General features: G+C 37.2%; 1 protein-coding gene across 5 annotated transcripts in view; it reads right to left on the reverse strand.

Annotated features, from left to right (window-relative positions):
- The window catches only part of LOC126185180 (plasma membrane calcium-transporting ATPase 2), a 391,073-nt gene that overhangs the window by 102,716 nt on the left and 263,344 nt on the right, over positions 1-25,013 (reverse strand). For 4 of the 5 annotated variants that reach the window (XR_007536978.1, XM_049928035.1, XM_049928036.1 and 1 more), the window contains exons 8-11: positions 22,245-22,380; positions 12,262-12,396; positions 11,540-11,575; positions 555-773 (exon numbers count right to left, since the gene is read on the reverse strand). Coding sequence is in view for 4 of the 5 variants with exons in the window: in XM_049928035.1 (XP_049783992.1) it covers positions 555-773; positions 11,540-11,575; positions 12,262-12,396; positions 22,245-22,380 (526 nt within the window). In the remaining variant the exon portion in view is untranslated. The remainder of the gene's footprint in view (positions 1-554; positions 774-11,539; positions 11,576-12,261; positions 12,397-22,244; positions 22,381-25,013) is intronic. The other variant, XM_049928034.1, reaches the window with a different exon arrangement.

Here is a 25,013-nt window from a genome sequence, read left to right on the forward strand (position 1 = left end):
AGCTATATGTGCTTTAAAAACAGTGCCATGGCGCACAATTTCAACTTTTTCCTTTATAGCCACAGAAACAGAAGTGTTTGCTGTACGTATCTATTAAGCTCTTCACTGACATATCTCAACATCTTGAACAGTTAGCAATTCAATAATTTGGAGGAAAGTTCTGAGAATTTATTTAGAATTGCATACTTAAGAAATAGATGAATTTTTAACAAAGACAAAGGAAGTGGCGTGACTTGAAATGTGTGAATTACTGTACTTATACAGTCTAAGTATTATGTAGCAATGGCCCTTAGCGTAATGCTCATTTTAGTTCCGTGACAGTTAGCATTTATATAATCTCACACACAAATTACTATTTTGTGTGTGTAAATGAGTACTGTAATGATGCATTTAATGAATCTGATGCCTGCACAATAATAAAAATTTCTTAGACTGTTCAGTTCATCATTTGTAACATGCAACAAAAAATTCACATGTGAATCCAAGTAAAATAATTTTGAATATTAAAACATAAGATAAAAGAATTTATGAAGTAAACTATGAAATAGCCAAACCTGCATATCCTATTTGTATTGCAAGTTTTGTCAACTTGGCTTGAAGTACAGATTTCTCTTTCTTGTGAGATTCCGGCGGTGGGGCCTGTGCGTGATTCTCTGAAGGTGGAGGAACATCCGCACTGTGTTTGTTGGCTGTTCTGTCTGTAATTTGTGCAGCTGGGACACTCACATGGCTGTTTCCTGTAACAGGTGCTGCCTCAGGCTCTTCAGCAGCTCCTGTAAGCCAACAAATGTAATATTATACCACCACAATATATTACATAATTGTTTTTTTATATTATAAAATTTCTTACATTGAAAGGCACAAAATCGCCTCATCATCAAGGTATTTCATTAGGTTTATAGAAACATTTTAATTCTCAAGGGTGAACTGTGGTATTGCTTGTTATCAGTAAGTTAACATACTTAACAGAAGAAACAGTGCCTTTCACGAGAAATTTTCTTTAAAGTAAAGAATTTTAAGAGTTTCACATCTGAACTATAATGGTAAATATGGTTCTAGTCCCCAAAATTAACATATAATCCAAGTTAAGTCCCTGCTGATTATACGATAGCTACAGTTCTCTTCATAGTAGCTGGAAGTTCCATTTTTTTTTTACACGACATGTTTCACTACAATTCGTCTTTCTCCAAGTCTCTAGCAGCTGCATGGAATTCACATACTAGATGTCTATTACCCTGAAAATATACGTTAATACACCACTAACACAAGGTAAATGACAATTGCCATACTGTGTCCTAACACATGTTGAGCCTCCAGTGCAAGCATTCATTCATATTGTTCTCCAAATTGATAAATGAAGTATATCAAAAAAAGAGCACCAATTGGTTTATGTAAAACCAAGTGTCTTAACTACTTAGTTAAGAGATTTTGAATGGTACTACTAAATCCTTCCTTATTGTTTTAGTTGAAATTATAACCCCACTCCCACAGACTACATTACTGTTAAAACTAAATTTTCATGTCCCTTTGTGTATGAAGTCTGCCACGTGCCACCATTTCTACTCCTTAACCCCTCTGTAAAAGGGACTAACAGAACTGGAAGTAACATTTAAAAAACTGCCACAGTGAGCCACAAGGAGTTGAAAGGGACCAGTGTATAATGAGGAGTTTTTCTCCAAAGAGATGGAACAGACAAAAGTGGTGCCCACTTTCACAGTCTTTAGGTCATCATTCCTATTTAGATTCACTGTAGAGAGATTTTTATCACTGCTGATGAAGCAGGAGACAATGATAGAACTCTCACTTCTTTCAGGAGGTAATTTTTGATGCTCACATTAGATCAAATCCTTTCATAACTAACTTAATAGCACCGTGTCCCATGGAAAAATGCCAACAAAACCAATACGGCGCTGTGCAGACCAACTGAAGAGTCTTATTTCCAAAGCACTTTCCCCCATTTTCTATTGGAAATTAAACAATACTATGGCTAAATAAGTGCACTAGAGGAAGTTCTAAGAATTACTTACTGTTAAAAGTATGAAGAACATACTGCTTGAAAAATAAATGGAAATTGTAACTATCTTTTCCTATGAAAATTCATGGATTGTTTCCATTTCACAACAAAGAAAGGGTGTGTCCAGATGCTTGGGCTGAAAGTGTGAATTACTCTCAAATTTGGACACAACAGTTACCATTGGTTCAATGAAATCACAACATGGGCACAGTAAAAATTTATTCTAAGGTGTTTTCTGCAACTGCAGCAACTACTTTACTCTGAAGCAAGGTCCATTTAAAGCAGAATTCATTCCTTGATGTAAAATAGCTTTCGGGTGCCCTCCAGTCTAATCTTTGCAATATCCTGATATGTTATGCCCTCATCTATCTCACTTCCATATTGTTTGTAATCAAACTACACTCTTTCAATGAGTTCTTCAATAGCTTCCTATATTAATCTCTTCATTATAAACACTAAAATAATTGAAAGGTTGTGATACTACTAAATATGTTATTTATTTGATGACAGCAGAACGTTTTTCACTTTAGTGTGTTTACATCTTAAAATATTAGCAGTTTCTCAGGTAATTTTATCTCCCTGCCATTTCACTGTTAACTTTGAGATGTTGCTGCTATTTTGTCACTTTCTTGAGCCAGAGTTGTCGTCTTTCCATAAAGTACTTATTAGATTTCCATTACCATTCCAATTTTTTAAATAAATTTAATACTGGTTATGAAATTAATATTACTTGCACAGCTGGTGCTTTTGTCAGTATCTTCATATCAGTAAATTGACTTGTTAACTGCAAATCTTTCAGTCATTACTTTTCTTTTCTGAACAGCTGGCAAAACATTATATATGACATCACAATAGAAAGATTGAAGGTGAAGCAACAGTTACTTGAAGAAGCGAACAGATACAACTTCAAGTCATTCAGTCAAAGCAATGCCACAGAAATGTAATGAATCCAACATACCAAGATTGGCTGAAACATTTAAGTGTGTAATGCACATTCAGTGTCTAGAAACTAAGTAATACTGCACAAACATGACATGCATATACTCAGATCCAAAATGCTTGAAGTGCAGGATACTGATGCCAGCAGTTACTTATTTTCAACACTAATAAGCTATTGTAAAACAGCATAATTGATTTCAAGTGCTGTGAGCCTATAACTTATCTACTGTAGCAACTATCACTGACAGTGCTATATGAGTACCATCCACACTTCTGTCGTCATTTAGTATGAAACTGTACTTATTTCATGATAATTTATGGAGAGGAGGAGGAGGAGGAGGAGGAGGAGGAGGAGGAGGAGTAAATGGTGGGGCAGAGGATATGTATAGTGCAGTTATTTTCTTTTCAAAGGATGTACCCCCTTCATTGACTAAGTCGTATGAATCTGACCGCTCTCTCATCCGAGTCCAGTCTCTTAACGCTTGCACTACCTCACTCATTACTATATTTTTTTCTTCCTCTGTTTAATAGAAAACAGATCCCTCAGTCAATCAATAGTTTTATCCTTCATCTATTTTCAGTTACATCTAGATGTTGAAAGGCAAATTTGTCAGTAGAATGCCAAGGAAATGAATTTCATCAAACTATGTCACTTACAATCTTGTCCACTACACTCTTGGAGATTGTTCTCCTCATATGTGACCCTCTGTAACATGAGTTATGAAGAAAGAGGGCAGAGACAGGAAGAGTAGATATGCTTCTTGTCACAGTTTTAGTTGTCATTCCAAATGTGTCGTTGAAAAGCTTCGCACACTTAAGGCACGCCCACACAATGCCTCTATCCTCATGCGCTAAGACCGACGCCCGGCAATGAAAGTGCATGCACAAAAATTAGTGGGAAGAACATATGAACGCATGCTGGAAACTAGTGGCATATGTATAAGTTCGAGCTACTTATTTCACTTTTCAAGACAAAGAATTTCAGTGATCAGTCCTTAAGCTGAGAAATACGTGAGGGGGCATTCTTTGTCATTCTGTAAAGACTGACTTTCAATACATTATTTGTATTTGTGTTTGTATTTTATAAAGTAAAATGTTGTTTCCAGAACTTCAGGCAATACAAAATAAACACAGATTACCATCCTCATAGTTGAAAAATTCGGTAATGCCATGGACCCTGAAAAGGAGGTTACGCTTTCCAATTTAGTATTCTTTTTTGCAAGATGAATAGCCCTTATTCCTGTTACTTCACTGAGGAACTCCACCATGCCATCTTTTCTTTTGTTCAGGTACCAGACTTCTCAATCATTGGCCTATTCAGTCACCATAACATGAATATTTGTCTACGGTTTCAATATGTGCTTTGATAAATTTGTAGGCTACTGCTTTTTTGCTTTCGAACTTCAAATGTACCTTATTCTTTACATCGATATGGTAAGAGACTTCTTATCTAATACTTGATTGCTATGAAATGAGTTTTTATTCAAGTAACCTTAATAGTGCCATTCCGTATGACTTCTCTTTCCCTATAATCCATCTATACATTTCAGCATGTTTTCTCTGCAGTCACCAGGCATTAATGTACGGATATCATTTTGAAGCATAACCTAACACACTACACAATGAAAGACATGAGCCCCACCTGTCTGTCTGCTAAACAGCATAAGGGATTCCCACTGATACCAGGAAGCAACACATGGCCTCCATTTCAAGAAAATTACACATTCTCGAATGATCAAGCGTAGTTGCGCTGTTGAAAATTTAAGTGCATGTGCAAAGTTGAACAGAAAAAATGGCATTGTGTGGACGCACCTTTACATATCGAAGATCAGACATTCCAATACTTGTCAACAAACATCGTTTCTGGATAGATGGGAACATAATCATCACTCAAATAATTAGACCAATTGTGACTTGCACAGAAGCATACTGATAGTCTTTCTTCCAACAATACTTGAGTAAACAGAATAGAAAACTGGGGAGGAGGTCGAAATGACGCTCTTACACTACTATAGCATCTGACACACAACATATCGGTACATGCAGATGGAAATGAGCACTTCTCAACTTGGAGAATGGAATTGTCCCATGAACAGGGATTATTGCGTGCTCTTTCTCCATGATTTCATATTTCACCTGCAGTAAATGAATGATTTTTGTTCTTTTGTTTAACTTGGTTCAAATATATTACAACGTGTGACTAAGTCATCCCTGGGCCTTCATCGGAGCTACCTACAATGACTGCCTTATCATCACAATCCTGACAGATATTGAGAGACACCCAGTTTACAAATAATGGCTTCTTACATCTTTTAGCTACTCTGCCTGTTGAATACAAAACTTACTACTTCAGTACTGATGAGATTTTCTCTCTGCAGCAGAGTGTGCACTGGTATGAAACCACCTGGCAAATTAAAACTGTGTGTTGGATTGAGACTCTGCGCACACTCTGCTGCAGAGCGAAAATCTCACTATGGAAACATCTCCCAGGCTGTGGCTAAGGCATGTCTCCACATTATCCTTTCTTCCAGGAGTGCTAGTTCTGCAAGGTTCGCAGGAGAGCTTTAGTGAAGTTTGGAAAGTAGGAGATGAGGTACTGGCGGAAGGAAAGCTGTGAGGAAAGGGCGTGAGTCATGCTTGGGTAGCTCAGATCGTAGAGCACTTGCCCGCAAAAGGCAAAGGTCCCAAGTGTGAGTCTCAGTCCGGCACACAGTTTTAATCTGCCAGGAAGTTTTACTTCAGTACTGTCCTCACTCAGCAGCTATTTGAAGTGTTCTTTACTCTTGCACTCTCTCCTTTTGCACTTTAAAAGAAATATTTTAGTGTAAATTAAGTCCAAGTGGGTCAGAAGTGCTAAGTACTTAGGAGTAAATATTTTGATTTGTTTCTCCACTCATCTCAGAAGTCAGCCATGAGGACTAATAACCTGAATGCTGCAAGTGTAACTGTGTTTTGAAACCTTATAATTACATCCATAACTTTCACAGACACAGTTTGCTAAATAACTAATCTTCATTCTGATCAACTACATTTAATGTATTAAAAAGAAACATGCCTCACTGGTTTAAACATACTACTCTGTAGCATTAAGTAATAGGTCAGATACTTTTGAAATCCTTTCAGTATTTCAGTAAACATACATCTTTAATTCCTCACAAAAGTGTTATGTATGTAAGTTGCTTTTATGACAATTGAATGATAGGTATGGGAACAATCAGTTTAATTTCCAAACACCATCAGCAGTGCGGTTACATCCAGTATGAACTACATAACACAGTAAAACTCAGGTGTGCAGCAATATTACATGCAATGCACCATAGTTTTTATCCATATAATATATTCTTTTCTTGCCTCATTGGTGATGAAACTCATTGTTGTTGTCATTTTTTTGAACAAGTTAAAATACGCTGGATTATACAAGGAAAATTAATCGGGACACCAAAACTGGAAACATCCTGCAAACTAAGCTGCAGAGTTACATGAATATGGTTTTAGAAAACCTTGAGGCATATTAGTACTTCAGATGGCAAATGCACTTTCACTCTCACTAGAAAACTGATAGTTGTGAAGTTCAATCCAAGGACTATTTTGATGCAGCTATCCATCCAAGTCTATCCTGTGCAAGTCTCTTCACCTCTACATGACCAATGCAGTCTCCATCCATTTGAATCTGCTTACTGCTATCAACACTTGGTATCCTGTTTCAACTTTTACCTCCCATCCCTCCCCCATCCACATACGCACATCCCTCAATTACCTAACTGGCAATTTCTTGAGACCTCAAGGAATGTCCTATCAACTTATGCTGTCTTTCAATAAAGTTGTGTAAATTTCATTTCATCAATTTGAATCTGTACCACCTCGTCAGTTACGTCATTCACCCCCCTTATCTTCCGCATTCGCACGTAGCACTACATTTTGAAAGCTTTTATTCTCTACTTGTCTCAAACACTGATTATCCGTGTTTCACTTCAGACACCTGGTAGCTGAACTATTTGTTTATGCACTTCAACATATCTTTGATATCAGTATTATAATTATATTATATATATTTTATATATATTATATATTATTATTATATATTATAATTATGAAAGGAACTACTTTAGTAAGGCAATGGGTTGCCAAATAATATAAATCTCCTGCTGAAAGCAACAGCGAGAATGAGTAAGCCAGTAAACAATAAGAATTGCTGTCTGATCAAAACTATTATACTGTCATAAATTTTACGTTGTGTTCCGAACGTAACTAGGCATCATAAATCTGAACCAGACAAAAAATTCTGAAAATACCACACCTACATCTGTTCATTCTGATGCTGGATTTGAATTAGACTGTTGTACCACAAAAATGCTTCCTAACGGACAAAGCAGATGTTCCTCTGCTTTATAGTAAACACAATGAATTAAAAAACCCAATATTTTGGTAGTCCCCTTTGGGTCAATGCGTTTTATCCAGCTTTTCCTCCAAGTAGATTCCAACCACGAAATTCAATTCTGGAAGGTCTTGAACATTCCCTTCCATTGGTGTCATAACCTCTTCAACACAGAGAAAGATTTGCGGTCATAGATTACTTTGTATCTGGGAGTAGTAGATAGTCTCAGGGTGGCACGTGATGGTAATAGGAGGGGGGGGGGTAATAAATCTTATGTAACATCCTTCAGTTTTCTCACTGTTTATGCACGTTTTAGGGCCAGTCTATCATCCTGTATAAGGATTACTGCTTTCTTTTGAATTCTAAGCATTCATTTGTTTTGTTCAGTTAGACATTAATACTTTAATATTATTTGTTAGTTACTGATTTAATCACTGGAAGATGATCAATCCCTTTTGCATAATTGAAAATACTGTCCATAATAGGCTTTGCTTTATTTGGCACTGTTCACGTGTCCATCCACCACTTCAATTTTATTTCTGGTGGGAGGCGATTGAGTCGTATCTTATCCTTAGTAACCAATTTATACTTTACATAAATTGGATTCTTTTCCATTAAGTCTGAACAAGGTTGACAATTTTTATTCGCAATTGTGTTTGTCAGCATTTAAAAAAGGTGACAAGTTTCGCACAAACGTTTCTCATAATTATTTAGCATTACGTGTACCATACCACCTCCTGAAACATTTACAGTGTCAGCTATTTCATGCAATTTTCACCTCCAGTCACTGAGTGCTATGTTGTGCACTACCACAAAGTTTTCATCTCTTGCAGTTTTGTGATTTGTGTGATGTGGATCAACTTCAGGGGAAATATAGAACATTTGATTTCAGACATCCATTTATTAACAGCTGAAAACTGAGGAGCAAACTCCTTAATCTTTATGATCTTTGGAAAAGATTTCACTGCCATACTTCACAAAACCAAGAATTTCATGATATGTTTTTTTCCAGTTAAAAGAAACATATGAAGTAATACTACTTTAAGAAAGCACAGTTACAAACTCAATAAAATTCGACTGACATCAACTCCATCTTTATTTCTGGTCAAGAGGGAAAAAGGAGAGAAGAGGAACTTTGGTGCGACTACAGTGCATTAGTAGGGCACCTGGTTCCAACAGCATGCCAGAAACGGGTTCAGATTAGACACTTATACTTTTCTGCATTGCCTTCATGGAGACTTCTTTTAATTATTTTTAGATATTTTCCATTTACATGGGTTCTAAGTACTCTCCTTGAAGTGCTACATACTGCTGCATTTGTCCAAATCACTTAATGGTGAATTTATGGAAGTTTTTGGAAAATCCTTTGATACACACATCATTATATAGATCTTTTATTTCTGCAGACTCATATTTATTAACACACATGGTTTCTTTTCCTACAGTTAATTAGAAGAAATTGCACTTCTCACATTACAGGGTGAATGATTAAGTACCTGGATCTCAGGCTCTGAAGGCAGAGACTTCGTGATTATTTTTACTGGAAAGTGAGCTGGCGGGTTGCCATGATAGATTAAGATCCCACTCAAATCTTATCTGGGATCTCTCTCGATGTGTGTGTTCTGTGTAGCAGTAAACTACAGAATATTCAGCTGACGTTACTGTTTTGCTTTGTCTCACAACAGTAGTAATGATGTGCCCACTATTCTTCTCCCTGGAACTCACTAGCTTTGATTTCACTGACAAATTAGTAAACTTATGCTCCATCACTAAACTATGCTTTTGAGGGCATGAAATCAATTTTTTCCTAGTTTCTTATGACAGGAATCTGTAATTTTTTTACTTGAGAGTTGGAAGGTGGAGTACATAATTACTCAAAATACTTTTTTAACTCTAGGATTTCATGCTGGTTCTTACAACCCACAGCTGATCAAATATGAATAATGAACTTAATTTGTTGTTAGATGCAACAGGGATCCATTTTCTTCAGTAATTTCCATTACTTGCAGTCCAGACTATCACCTACAAAATAGTTGTTCTCATATCTAAAGTTACCACCACAACTAATGCCTACTTTAGAAATATGATACCCAATAGTTCCAGCACACACACTGTACATTGACTTAAATCAAGTGCACAAATTAAGATAATGACAAGAAACCAGAATTATTCTAACCTCCACACAGCTAAGTGAGAGTGCTCAATTACCCGCCCAAGAGCAGCAGTTGGATGGGTGGGCAAACAGCTGATGCTGGCGCAGCCAGCCTTTAGCACACGTGACTGTACTGCCTTGGCCTCGCACTCACAGGCAGGGTTGACCAAGCCATTTGCTCATGCACAGAACATGTGTAATACGGCTACCTGGCAGATAGGCTGTACTAGTTGTGCCTGCCCACGGGCGAGTTGATAGGCACTTAATAGGGCCTGTGCCCCATGGGGGCAGAGTTCAAAGAGCCTACTCTATCACTTACACACACACACACACACACACACACACACACACACACACAGGCATTTGTTATGGGATTCACAATGTTGTCTTCAATAATTATAACACGGAACCAAGTTTCTTAATTTTGGAACCTAGGTTTTCAACAGAGTTTGTGATTTTTGTCAGATGGGTAGAGACCGAATACATTCCTTACGAAAAATGAAGTAACACCAAGTGGCAATGGTGGGAAATGCTGGAAACAATTTGCAAACTGGTAAATTGTTAAGTGATTACACCTATGAAGTAAAAGGCAATGTGTGCTCTGCTCATGTGTCCTGATGCAATTATCCTCTACACAACTGTAAAGTTGGTTCAGAGTTAGATGTAGTAATGATGGATGAGATGATCACGAATCATTGTATGCATTGTCTACAGCAGAATAATAACACAAAAGAATGGCTCATATCACTTAGAAGAAATGGTGGCACAGATGGTTCTAAGAGTACTTAAGACATATGCCCAATAATAAATAAAGAAATAACTAGCTATTTTTTACAACAAAGTTAGCTACCCTATTTTCTTTCGTGTGTATTTTCTATTTGAGACACTCCCGAAGTCATATTTATTAATGAATGTTTCACAAGAATTTTATAAGATTTTAATAAGTAGCGATTAAATTAAATCCCTACATACATATTCCAATGGACATCTCCTGTATGGCTGTTAATGACTCAAATCAGGGATTTCAGAAATTCTTAAATCACTTAAAATGAAGGCTTCCAATTTAATGACATGAAGTCTACTTTGCTATGTGAACGCACATAACAAATACCACAGCTGCTGGTGTTTTTAACTTTCCCTAAACCTTTGAATAGGCGTGGGGGAGGTGGGGAGGGGTTTGGGAGGTTTACACAGACAGTAGTTTCAATATGACACTGAATGAAGGCAGCCAGGTATTTTGAAAATTTTGAAGTTCGAAGTAATGCTTGTGCCTGAACATCAAATTTATACAAGGTTTCCCCATCTGCAAAAAAGGTGCAGGGAGGGAGAGAGAAGGCCATTTATTAGTCACCAGGTAACACTCCATCGCAAATGGGCAAAAATGTGTGTCACGAATCATAGTGGAAGAGGTGGTTACCAACAGAATTAGCCAGTGATATCAGTGATTTAGTTTCTTTAAGTGGACTGTGTACCTACCCCAGCTACCCATGCTGTATACGCTGTAAATCTAAAATTCAACTTAGAGTTAAAAAAGTGCAAAATAAGTAAAACTACTGCTGTTTCAAGTGGAAAAGCATGCAAGAAGCTAAGCCTGATTAAGATGCCTCGGAAAGACTAAAATAAGTAGCAAAAAATCCTCGATACGGATTTTCTAGTTTACTAGAAGATAGCAATTGTGTTTACACGACTTATCAGTTCTGTTTTCAACAGTTCATGTAGCCTAACAACAAGCTGCGTCATTAACTGTGCAACCTGACTAATTTCTATTGCAACATAGAAAATAATTTTACCACCCGACTTCTCAAGGTTTACAACTAGCAATGGAATCTTTAACTGAATTTATAATACATTAAGTGGGTATCATTTATTTCTTTGGAGCTTAAATTAATGTTTAAAGCACAGCAAAACATGATTTATTAGATGTTATTTGCAATATTAATGCAGTTTGCCAGTAGTTATACTTATGCATGTTGTAAGTTTACAGGCCTCATACTATGTTAAAAATTTATTTTGGTATTTATGAAGAAATTTTTAAGAAATAAATGAGAAGTTTTTTCACCTGTCAAGCTCTTCTTCTTCCGCTGTTTCTTAGCTTCTGAAGAGGGAATCATGCAAAAGGAAATTCATTAGTATTAAAAACACAAAATAAAATCCAAATATCCAGTTACAAAAGGCTCCATACTGGATGGGAATAGTGTGAACTTTGTGCTTTGTTATCAGCTTCCAACTGTAACATAGGAAGGCAAGAAACTATAAATAAAAAATTTCTGTTCTAGGGCTGAAAACCTTTTTTCACATTGCACGTATGAAATGTCGATTTCTAATAATAGTGCTGATTTAAAAATTTATCACAGATCAATCATTTTACATCCAGTATGGACATTTTTCTAAATTTCCAAATAGAAAGTAACTATCTAAAAAATAAAAGTGCTGCTAACAAGACATTTTTAAATGCCCTTCTCAAAACTATTTTTGAAAGACTGTCTGAAAATCTCTTCTGGAATGTCTGTATTGGGGTACTTAGGAGCTGTCTTGTAAGCTTCTCTCACACAAACACCACACAATTTATCAAATTTTACAGTAATTCAATTTACTTGTGTACACACTTAAGACACTAGAAACATGGCATGAAACGCACCCTACACAAATGTTTTAAAAACAAAACAGGTGTTAACATTTAACCATGCTTCTAAACTCCCACATTAAAAAAGGCATTACATGCATGATCACAGCAAAACAACACTGACAATAATTAAAACTGCAATAGTCACACCATCACACCTTTCTTCTTCTTCTTTATTTCTGCCTCCTGTTGGTCAACAGCAGCTCCCAGAAGGGTGAAAATTATACCAGCTTGGGAGTTTACACCAACTGCAGTTACCAACATCTTGCCACTGCCTTCCATTACATGAGTTCCTGGAAAGAATGGAGCATTGTTATCTTTGAGGTACCGACTAATACTTACCAACAGGAGTACAGAACAGCATAAGTTGCACACCAAGCTCTTTATACCATACATAAAACACTACTTATATTCTTCAAATGCAAACAGATACAGTAGCCAATCAATAAGTGATTATAAATGACCATGTGTGTTCAACGTAGATTCTATTCTGAAAATGATGATATGACATAATATGAAGTAGACACTTTTGAAACAGCAGACAAACTGAAGGAGGGGATGTGGCTCATCATAATGGTTTTTGTATGTGGTGTTACGTTCATCTGCACCCATCCCAGGTGCACACAGTTATGCATATATCACCGACTACTGAAAAAATGGTTAGTCATGGTTGTTCCATAGAGAATGAAGTTTTCAACAGCTGAGTCTACCCAGAAATTTACTCCTTCAGCTATTGCATGGCCTTGATGGTTTTTCATTGTGGATTTTAGCAGAGCTGAGTGAATTAACAAAAATTTTCCCCACAGTCCATCACTGCTTCCACAGTCAAATAATGCTGATCATCTTGGGACAAAAGTTGTTACACGTTCTTACTTTACAATAAAAAATTGTTGCATTTGTCGATGCAGTCTACCAGTGTCTTTATTTTAATATGATTTCAGTGTATCATGAAAATAACCATCAATGACTGCCTGCAAATTTCTGTAAGTCTAAGTGCTGAATATTACTGAATGAAAACAACTGAACAGTTGTATCACAAAAACTGAGTGGTATTTGGATAGGGAGAAAAGGGGCTTAAAGTTTAATTGCCTCTGGCTACGAGTTAATTAAAAACTGAGCTGAATTTCGGACTGGGAAATTTAGAGGAAGGAAACTGACAATGCTCTCTTCAAAGGAACTGTCTTAGTATTTGTATTTAAACCTTCCCTATACTCTATAAGCCCCCTTTGAGTGTGGTGGAGGGTACTTCTGGTAACACTATCATTTCTCAAATTTCCTGTTGCATTCTCATGCAACACATGGGAAGAATGACTGTAGATGAAGCACTGATCAATTTAGAGGAATTACAAGAAACCTAAATTGGTATGACTTTATGGAGATTTGAACTCTGCTCTTCCGGAATGCATTCCATGCCTTAACCAGCATGGCACATTGCTTCATGCAGTGTTTGGGAGTGGAGTAATGGAAAAATGAGAAAAATACTTGAACAGGGAAAAATTTCTGCGTAACTTTTTAACACTAATGACTTCCATGTCTCTGTGTGTAACATGGGTCACATGTCTTTTGTAAAAGTGGCAAAGGAGAATGGATGACTTTTGGGAAACTAAAGACAATGCAGGAGTTTCTTCTTCTTCTTCTTCTTCTTCTTCTTCTTCTTCTTCTTCGAGTTCCCTGGTAGTGAAATACAACATGATTTACAAGAAATTCCTGTCAAAACAGCAATGAGCCAATTAATCATGACATTAAGTCTGACAAAGGACTGCCCCCACTCTCGAGTGAAAAGACTCGACAGTACAGACCAGGAGTTGTTGCTGAATGTTAACACTATTTTTAACCAACTCCTTTCTAAATGGACTCACTGGAGGGAACTGCATCAGATGCAAATCTAGAACAGAGTTGTACACAAGGTATCTTCATTCTTATTCAGAAAGTTGTCCAACAACAACATGTGAACATCAACATTGATGGACTGTTGAGGACTGGGGATTTGTTAGAGTGCCTGAGGATTTACTCATTTACATTTCTCCTCTTAAGAGAATCTTGCAGAATGGTGTGTGGAAGAATGTAGTCAAGTTTATGGCATCACAAATCACCGAGCTCTGTCTTTATCAACATCCACAATCTGAACACTAAAATGCATTACAGATGCTTCTTATAGTTATACAGCATAATAGTGTTCCTTCCCATTTCAACTCTGTATGAAATGCAACAGAAATGACTGCTTAAATACCTCACTGTGCTGTAATTAGACTAATCTTGTGGTCAGAGGCCCAGCAGGAGTGACACTTAAGGTGTGTAGTATACTCTGAATAGGTCCCTCACTTAATATTGTGTCTTTAAGCGTTTTTAGTAATCTCTTGTGGGATAGCCGATTATGATTTACAAGCACATGCTAGCTCAGTTTTTTTTTCAGAATTTATGTGAAGCTTAGGCCAAACAAGTATGTGACAATTTTTGCTGTGTTTTGCCATTTTGTACGCCATCTCTGTAAGACTTTTTCAGTATCCTACCAGTCAACTGACCTCTGTGACCTGTTTTGCCTACATTTGAGCCTATGTGATCTCTTCTCATCATATCCACCCACCCACCCACACTGTTACATCTAGATATTTGTCGGGGTTGATGGATTCCATTTATGACTCACCGATATTGTAGTCATATGATATTGTTTTCTGAATTTTGTGAAGTGCACCATTTTACATCTCTGAACATTTACAGCAAGCTCCAAATTTCTGCACTGCTTCAATATCTTATCAAGATTTGACAGGATATTCATGCAGCTTGTTTGGACAGTACTTCATTGTAACTGCATAATTGACAAACATTCTGAGGTTACTATTAACACTGCTTGCCACATCATTAAAAATTCCATCAAAAGTAAAGGTGTCAACATTTTTCCTTGGGGCATACCTAAAGTAATTTCTCCTCCAGTCAATATTTCTCCATTCGAGGTAACACACTGCATCCTTCTTAATGAGAGAGCTTAAATCCAAGCACAAATTTTATTTAGTACTCCATATGATTGTGCTTTCGTTAATAAATGTTACTGTGGTACCAAGTACAATGCTTTTCAGAAATCAAGAAATACTGCACCCATCTGATTGCATTAAACCATGCCTTTCAGTATTTCACATGAGAAAGGGGAAATTGGGTTTGCTACAACCAATATTTTCAGAATCCATGCTGGTTAGCATCATGGTGGCCATTCTGTTTGAGACAGCTCATTATATTTGAGATCTGAATACATTCTGAGAATCTGTAACTGATGGACCTCAAAAAATACTGGACAGTAGCTTTGTGGATCACTTCTGCTACCCTTCTTGTACATAGGTCTACTCAATTCCAACCTGTAGCCATGTAGCCACTTTTTTTTTTTTTTTTTTTTTTTGGATCTGCAGTAAATTAGGATTACGAAAGGCTAAGTCAACTGAAAATTCTGTACAGAACCTGACAGCAACTTGTAAAATCCCCTCGTGGTACTAAACATCCATAGAAGTTTCTCAGTTCAACTGAGATTATGTAGAAGGTGGTGTAGGTGATGTGTAGCATATTGGTTAAGCCTTCCCACCAGAGACTGTGCTGCTTAAGCAGACCCTTTCATGGATTATCTCAGTTAATCGGCACGAAGGATTTTCACACAACACTTGTGGTTCCCTATGTACAGGGTTATTACAAATGATTGAAGCGATTTCACAGCTCTACAATAACTTTATTATTTGAGATATTTTCACAATGCTTTGCACACACATACAAAAACTCAAAAAGTCTTTTTAGGCATTCACAAATGTTCGATAGTGCCCCTTTAGTGATTCGGCAGACATCAAGCCCATAATCAAGTTCCTCCCACACTCTGCGCAGCATGTCCCCATCAATGAGTTCGAGAGCATCGTTGATGCGAGCTCGCAGTTCTGGCACACCGAATCTTTCATATAACCTCACAGAAAGAAATCGCATGGGGTTAAGTCAGGAGAGCGTGGAGGCCATGACATGAATTGCTGATCATGATCTCCACCACGACCGATCCATCAGTTTTCCTATCTCCTGTTTAAGAAATGCTGATCATCATGATGGAAGTGCGGTGGAGCACCATCCTGTTGAAAGATGAAGTCGGTGCTGTCGGTCTCCAGTTGTGGCATGAGCCAATTTTCCAGCATGTCCAGATACACGTGTCCTGTAACGTTTTTTTTCGCAGAAGAAAAAGGGGCCGTAAACTTTAAACCGTGAGATTGCACAAAACACGTTAACTTTTGGTGAATTGCGAATTTGCTGCACGAATGCGTGAGGATTCTCTACCGCCCAGATTCGCACATTGTGTCTGTTCACTTCACCATTAAGAAAAAATGTTGCTTCATCACTGAAAACAAGTTTCGCACTGAACGCATCCTCTTCCATGAGCTGTTGCAACCGCGCCGAAAATTCAAAGCGTTTGACTTTGTTTTCAGGTGTCAGGGCTTGTAGCAATTGTAAACGGTAAGGCTTCTGCTTTACCCTTTTCCGTAAGATTTTCCAAACCGTCGGCTGTGGTACGTTTAGCTCCCTGCTTGCTTTATTCGTCGACTTCCGCGGGCTACGCGTGAAACTTGCCCGCAATATCAGATATGAAGGTATCCTAGTAGATAACCCCAAAACGGTGGCTGAGATTTTTAATAAACACTTCCTATCAGTAACTCAACAGATTGGTTGCAAGCCCGATGTTGATGAAGCTGTAACTCTTTGTCAAGCCGTATATTCAAACACAATTTCAGAAATGCACTTTAATCCTGTCACTGTAGAAGAAATTCAAAAGATCATCATGTCTCTAAAAAGAATGAATTCTGCAGGGGTTGATAATATATCTAGTAATTTATTGAAATATTCTTGTGTGTGGATAAGGGACATTCTCTGTCATATTTTCAATGCTTCCCTTCAGAAAGGTGTTGTTCCCAGTAGACTTAAGTATGCCATTGTGAAGCACCTGTACAAAAAGGGTGATAAAGCTGAACTAACTAACTATCGACCTATCTCTTTGCTGACAGCTTTCTCCAAAATTCTAGAAAAGCTAATACATGTAAGAATTACTGATCATCTCATGAAGAATGAAGTTCTCAGTAAGAGCCAGTTTGGCTTTCAAAAGGGCCATTCAACAGAAGATGCAGTCTATGCACTTGCAAATGAAGTCCTAGAAACTCTTAATGAAAAAATGCTAGCACTTGGTGTCTTCTGTGATTTATCCAAAGCATTTGACTGTGTTGATCACCAGATTCTCTTGCAAAAAGCAAAATTAGTAGGAATAAGTGGTGTTGCAGGCAATTGGCTACAGTCGTACCTCCTAGACAGAAAACAAAAAGTTGTGTTGAATAGCTCGGGTGGAGTATGTGACACTTCCTCAGATTCTGAATGGAGTTCCATTACATGTGGAGTGCCCCAGGGCTCAATTCTTGGGCCACTATTACTCCTGATTTTTATAAATGATCTACCATCATGTACAAGCCTGCCGTGTAAATTTACATTATTTGCTGATGATACCACAATTTTTATGAGCAGTAGAACAGACAACACTCTTGAGGAACTCACTAATCACATACTCTCAGATATGGTTAATTGGTTCAAGGTGAATGGTCTCTCATTAAATTCCAGTAAGACCAGCTTTATTCAATTCCGTACAAAAACAGAAAAAGAGAGAGAGATAAGTGTGACATGTGGTAATCAACCAATAGTTAGAATGGAAACAACAAAATTTCTTGGAGTGCACATTGACAAGAAAATGAACTGGTCTTCACATATTATTGATCTCTGTAAGAGGCTTAGCTCTGCTACCTATGCTTTACGGGTTGTCACTACATTTGTTGAACCTAACACTGCAAAAGTGGCATATTATGGCTATTTTCATTGTCTCATTGAGTACAGAATTATTTTTTGGGGCAACCAGCCATTAGCAAGGAAAGTGTTCATTGCACAGAAGCAAGCTTTAAGAATTATATGTGGATTGCGCCCAAGAGTCTCTTGTATAAATAGTTTTCGTAATCTTAAAATATACACAACTACATGCCAATATATTTTTTCACTCATGTGTTTTGTTTGTAAAAATATAGATATATTTCAACCAAACAGTAATTATCATGAGCATAACACACGGAGGAAGAATGACATACACAGTGAACTCAGAAATTTGAGCTTGGCACAAAAGCATGTCTACTACACTGGAGCAAAACTCTTCAATGCTCTTCCTCCCGTAATAAAGACAAAGATTCATAACAATAGTGAGTTTAAGAAAGCTCTAAAAATATTTTTGCTAGAAAAAGCTTTTTACAGTCTAGATGAATTTTGAACTAAATAAATTGTAATATTTTAATACTATATAATACAAGTTGACAAAATGCCACTATGAATTTTATTTAACCTGAGCTCTGTAACTGTGTGTGCTCCATATCTGTTTTATGTAGTGTTTTAATGATTCTAAGAAAATATGTATTTTCTTTTTCTGTATTGCTGCCCAAAGAATTTACTGTATAAATTTTTATATAATTATGTACTCAAATTTCTGTATATGCTATAAGATTATCAGATTGTATTTGTAAAAAACTGACTCGTTCCACGTCCTTGTGTATCTAACACAGTTGGACCTATGGAACACGAAATAAATCAAATCAAATCAACGCGTTCAACCGTTTCTTTGCTCACTGCAGGTCGACCCGTTGATTTCCCCTTACAGAGGCATCCAGAAGCTTTAATCTGCGCATACCATCGCCGAATGGAGTTAGCAGTTAGTGGATCTTTGTTGAACTTCGTCCTAAAGTGTCGTTGCACTGTTATGACTGACTGATGTGAGCGCATTTCAAGCACGACATACGCTTTCTCGGCTCCTGTCGCCATTTTGTCTCACTGCGCTCGCGAGCGCTCTGGCGGCAGAAACCTGAAGTGCGGCTTCAGCCGAACAAAACTTTATGAGTTTTTCTACGTATCTATAGTGTGTCGTGACCGTATGTCAATGGATGGAGCTACAGTGAATTTATGAAATCGCTTCAATCATTTGTAATAGCCCTGTATTTACTGTCGCACAAGATTCATTCTTAATGCTCGAGTTCCTCTCTCCACACTCTTTATTCACCACTGTGCCATTTGATCCAGACATTACCACTGCCTCCATGGTAACCAGCTTCCTACTCAGTGCCTTCTTACTATGCAGCACTGCTTATGGCAGCAAATTGATTTCAGCTATCTGCCAAGTTCCAGTAAACATAAATCTGGAAAAATAAAAACACTTCAAAATGGGAGGAACTTTCATAAATTTAAAGTTCCTTAATGCTACTAACTATGGTAGCTGTCATTCATATTTACAGTAATGTGCAGATTGCACTGGGGCAGTACTCCTAGCTCCTACTTTGCAAAGGAATACCATCAAAAATGAGTACAGCATATCTGTTTTTGCTTTACTACCCCTAATTTCTATTCCTTTGCCACCCATGTGTCTTCAAATGAACTCTGGTGCCACTGACAGCTTGAACAGATGACCATAATTTATTTGGGTTTACCAAGATATCTGATAGTAATCAGCTAAAGTAGTGAATTAAGGCCTCATGCGTTGCCCCCTTTTGATGATCGGAGACATTTCTTTCAGCACCAATCTAAAGTTGTACACTTTGCTTCGTAACTTTTGTGCAGTAGTTACTACTGTTCTGTAAGTTTCTTTACCAATACTGTGTACCATGGAGAATCCCTTTTGAACAAGAGCCACATATCCTCTACATGCACTTGCCCAATCTGAATGTTCACTGTTCCTTATTGAGATACAGCATTACTGCATCTTTGTCTAGCTTGCTCAACATGCTCTTTCTACTTGTTCTAATTGTCCTTTTACTTTAGTAATTATTGTTGCTCCAACTGCCTCATTGTCAATGAGCCGTGTTCCTAAATAGAAATCCTCTAAGAAATTGGTTCGAGCTGTTGCCACTAGATTAACATGTTTCAGTCATGGCTGGGACTCTAAATTATTTGTTGTAAGTGAAGTACCCTATCTCAAATAGCTAAAACAAAACCTGAATGATTTCAAAATTCAGAGATATGTGATGTACTACGCATTGAAAGTGTAGCTGACTTATTACATAAGAACGTAAGACAACAACTACTTCAATCTGGGAAATTAGACTAAAAATATGGCATGGTTTAATATATATTGTTTCACTCAACAGTTATATTTTCACTTAGTAGTACCACATTTCTAACTTACGAGTCAGTTTGTCATAATTGTCAATTACAAAGTACTGTTTCTTCAACAACTTTTGCTTCTGTATTTGTTAAAGTTGTTAACTTAGAAACATTGATTGTAGCCAGAAGCAAAGGTTTACTGGTAAATAACCTTCATGGGTAGCAAAATGAACAAACCTGTATTTGGCACCAATTTTTATTCTGTTTTAAGCACTGGAGTCAAAGTACTTCAGTTGTAAATAGTGCTTCAGGAAAGACAATTAGTACTACAAGGTGTACAACTTTGCTTCCGCCATTTTTTCCCCAACATTTGATGCTTTAATGAAACAAACTGGTTACACATGTATCATTCAAAGTATTTTCCATCGCTGGCCACTACTTTCTCCCATCTTTCGGGCAGTGTACAAATCCTGCATCGAAAAAATTGTTGATCTTTTGAAGTGATCCATGAATCGATCCAATTTCTGACTTCTGCATGAGATCGGAAGTGTTGGTCAGCCAGGTCATGCGCCATTGGTCTAAACAGGTGATAGAGTGAGCAATGTCTGGAGAATATGGAGGGTGGGGTAGGACTTCCCATTTTAACATTTCCAAGTATGTGTTGACCTCTTTTGCAATGTGGGATAGAGCGATGTAGTGCTGCAACATCACTTTAGCACGCCTCTCGCTGTATTGTGGCCATTTGTCTTTTCATGCTCTGCTCAAACACATTAACTGTACTTGATAATGAGCAATTGTGATGGTTTCACTTGGTTTTAACACCTCATATTACACGACACCGAGCTGGTCCAATCAAATGCAGATCATGATCTTGGACCCATAAATATTCAGTTTGGCAGTTGACATTGAAGCATGGCAGGGATATCCCCACAATTTTTTGCATTTAGGGTTATCATAATGAACCATTTTTCGTCCCCGGTCACAATGCGATGCAGAAATCCTTTCTGTTTTTGCTTCTGAAGCAACTATTCACAAACACACAAACGCCATTAAACGTCTCTTGGTTTCAGCTCACATGGGACCCAAGTTCCTTCTTTCTGAATCACACTCATGGCCTTGAGACGTTTTGAAATGGCTTGCTGTGTCACTCCCACGAATCGTGCCAATTCTTCTTGAGTCTGACATGAGTCTTCACACAACAATGTCTCAAATTCTGCATCTTCGAAAACATTCTCTCTTCCACCAGTATGCCGGTTTACGACGTTAAAATCACTGTTCTTGAAGCGTTGAAACCACTCATGACATGTTCTTTCACTAATAGCATCCTTCATCCTTACCATACATACTTGAGAGCATTTGATGAGGATCAACCACTGTTTCTTTCATACTGAAACAAAACAGTAACACCACCTGTAAATGATGAGAATTAGGCTCGTAAACTGACATTTTCAATCACGAACAACTTTATGATGCAGGCACAAACCGACTAATGTTTGAATGAGGTTTTGTTGACTGAGGTTCAAGCTAACTGCCTGATGCCTGCGATCTGTTTCTTTTGACTGCTACTTATCTTTGTCGACACCTATTGGCAAATGGTGGAAGCAGAGTTCTACACCATATATTTCCCAGGATATATTGTCACAACTACCATTTAAAAAAAACTATCCATATCAACTGTTGGACATTAGAAGTTTCAACCTACAATAAAGGCACGATTGGGGAGTGTGTGTATTAACTAACTGAAGTTCTCTCTAAAACTTTCTGTATACCTCCGAGGTAATTCTGATGGTCGATAGGTGGACAATTCTATGTTTTTGTCCACCTTCAATACTAGGTATTGCCTGAATGATCTTTCATGCATATTCCATTTGTCTTTTGGTAAACGAGTTTCTCTACTGAAACAAATACAGCACCTCCATTTCCAATTAGCACCAAGAACACAACTTATATTTTCCTTTAAGAAGAAGTATTGTATTACAGTTTCACCACCATTCAAAGTATACTGTTCATGTCTCACCTGATAATACCATGGGATCAAATGACTCGCCCTTTTTCACATGATCTGATTCTCCCGTTAACGAAGATTCATCGATCTTAAGGTCATTGCTCTGTATAAGAATACCATCTGCTGGAAGGAGATCCCCATATTTCACCTGTAAATTTAAACATTTTTAAAATTGTTGGTTTCAACTGCAACTATCAAATGCAATTGACAAGACATATGCCACCACTGGTGGTTCACGTTAATTTTCTCGAACACACTACATTCTGGGTTGGAAACTGCTCTCCGACATTAATTTTAGGTTGTGTTCCAGTTTATTTTAACATTTAAATGACAAATTTTTTGGTCTCTCACACAGATTATGTTGGTATAAGAAATGTCCTGATAATTCAAAACAGTTTATCCATATGCCCAACAGGATTAAAGAATGAATAGAAAAAGAGAATTTTGTAGAAGAGGGAATAGTCTGCTATTACTGATGTGTTTCAAATGAGTACTGGCGTCAATAAAGCATAAATCAAATCGAATTAAACTTTGTTTGCCTTAAAGAAAACCCTCCAGAACATTAAACTATATGATGAGAACAGATGAGACAGGCAGTGAAGACAGTATCGTTATTCTGATTTAGTATCCACACAAAAACTATGGAAACCCTACAATTCTGTACAGAACACACCATGTTTTTGTTTTTAGGTCACTGTTTTATATGAACATTAGTAAGGGAGGTGGGTGTGTGTATGTGTGTGTGTGTGTGTGTGTGTGTGTGTGTGTGTGTGTGTGTGTGTGTGTGTGCGTGAGAGAGAGAGAGAGAGAGAGAGAGAGAGAGAGAGAGAGAGAGGAAGGAGATATTTAGATATTTTTCACCAGTAATGTGGAATGATCAGTGGAATATATGCTGTTTACTCTGAAACTGATATTAATATTGTTAAGAAATTTTAAGTAACCTATAGTTATGATACACACATGTGAATTACGAATGTGGGATGTAATAACTGCACCGTATAATAATGTGAAGTGTTAGAAAATGTGTCGAAGAAAAAAAAAAAAAGAAGAAATGAAGTGCAAGAGTTTTAATACTCATCACTTTTAGCACATACAATAGCATGTACTGACTGGCACAACAATGACAAAACTCATCTTACATCAGGCCGTTCGGTGTAGCTGATTGGGAGTACAGAGCAATCCAATGCACACAGAGTGATGGATTAGAGTAACAAGAAGTGTAAGGAGTCCTAGTTACAAGTGCACTATGAGATGGCAGAAAAATCAAGTTGCTCCAATAGCAGACCTTCAATGGTAATTGTTTTTAATGTGATATGCAAGGATCTGAATCCATTTAAAATATGTGGTTGTGTGAAACATCTAGCAAATACAACAAAATACCAAAAAATTCAATTTGCAGTGAGATCACGCCACGAATCACATAGGAGACTACGAAAAACACTTTAATGGTAAGTAAAAGACAAAACCCGTCTATCAAAGTAAGAAAGATACCACTTAATTTACAGTAATAATAAGTACTTTTTGTAATATGACTATAGCATGGAACATGCTTCACAGCAATTCCAATTTTAGTTTGGTAAGCTTTGGTGACTGACTAATTTTGTTAAGATATCCCAATACTTGCAGGAAGTAGATAATTTGGGAACACACTTTCCTTTGAGCATCAGTTACAAAATGTCTTTCGAGAGTGGTGTCAATTTGAACTAATTTTCGAAAGACTACTTTATTAATGACTGTATCTTGAAAGTGGAAGGAAACTGTCCTTTGAGGATTGAGGATCTTATGCATGGAAAAGCAAACAGATAATTACAGAACAAACAGGAAACTATTCTGCACCAATTTCACCTTTTTCCACTGTATATTTGTTTCTCACTTTTGCATAGCACTTCATTACTGCATCACAAGACCAATGATTAGCTTACTCATTAACTTTGTGGTTACATATACATCATTGCATTTTTGAGATGAGACGCGGGAAGCAGCCTGGTATGTACCATATCGGATATGGGAAACCACTTACAAACCGCATTCAGGCTGTCAGGCTCACCAGCCCTCACAGTTAATCTATGAGGCGTATTTGATCCAGTGCAGTCTCACCTCCCCAAAAATTGGAAGTTGCATGATAATGCGCTTGGCTGTTCACGTGGGTCATCATTAAAATATTTTTTACATGCAAGTAATAAGAAACCAAGTTACTATTAATCAAGATTGAATTATTATGACACACTGCTTAAAGAAACTTTTCTTCTCTAGTAAATGAGAAGAATTTTAGCCTTGGGAAGACAACAATGGCCATTATAGTTACAGGTGCAGTCCTCAATAGGAGACAACATTGCAATGATGTGCTGTCTAATAATAAAGAGTTTTGTTAACTGTTTTGAGCACATCATACTATTAAAAATTTCTAGTGCACCAGTGGATGCTGAAATTTTTATTTTGACCTCTTTGTAAAAGAAAAAAAAATGCACTACAGCTTCACTCACATTTCACATTAAACTGATGGTTCAGGTTCAGGTTTATGTTCATGTCCATGTCCTCCACCATAACTCGTGGAGGACAGAGGTTCTAACCACTGTGTTGATTACTACTGTACTTTTTACAGTGGGTCCAACACTCAAGTTTTCCTATTTTTATTAACTGATTTATTTATCCTGACAAAATCAGGGCTATCAGTTCCCCCTCTCACATCTAACCTGGCATCCCACATATTTTATATCCCATTCATTACAATACAGATGTTATAAGGAGTCTTACATTCAATATGGGATAGAACACTTAAGA

This window comes from Schistocerca cancellata, chromosome 4, assembly GCF_023864275.1.
Source record: "Schistocerca cancellata isolate TAMUIC-IGC-003103 chromosome 4, iqSchCanc2.1, whole genome shotgun sequence".
NCBI lineage: Eukaryota > Metazoa > Arthropoda > Insecta > Orthoptera > Acrididae > Schistocerca > Schistocerca cancellata.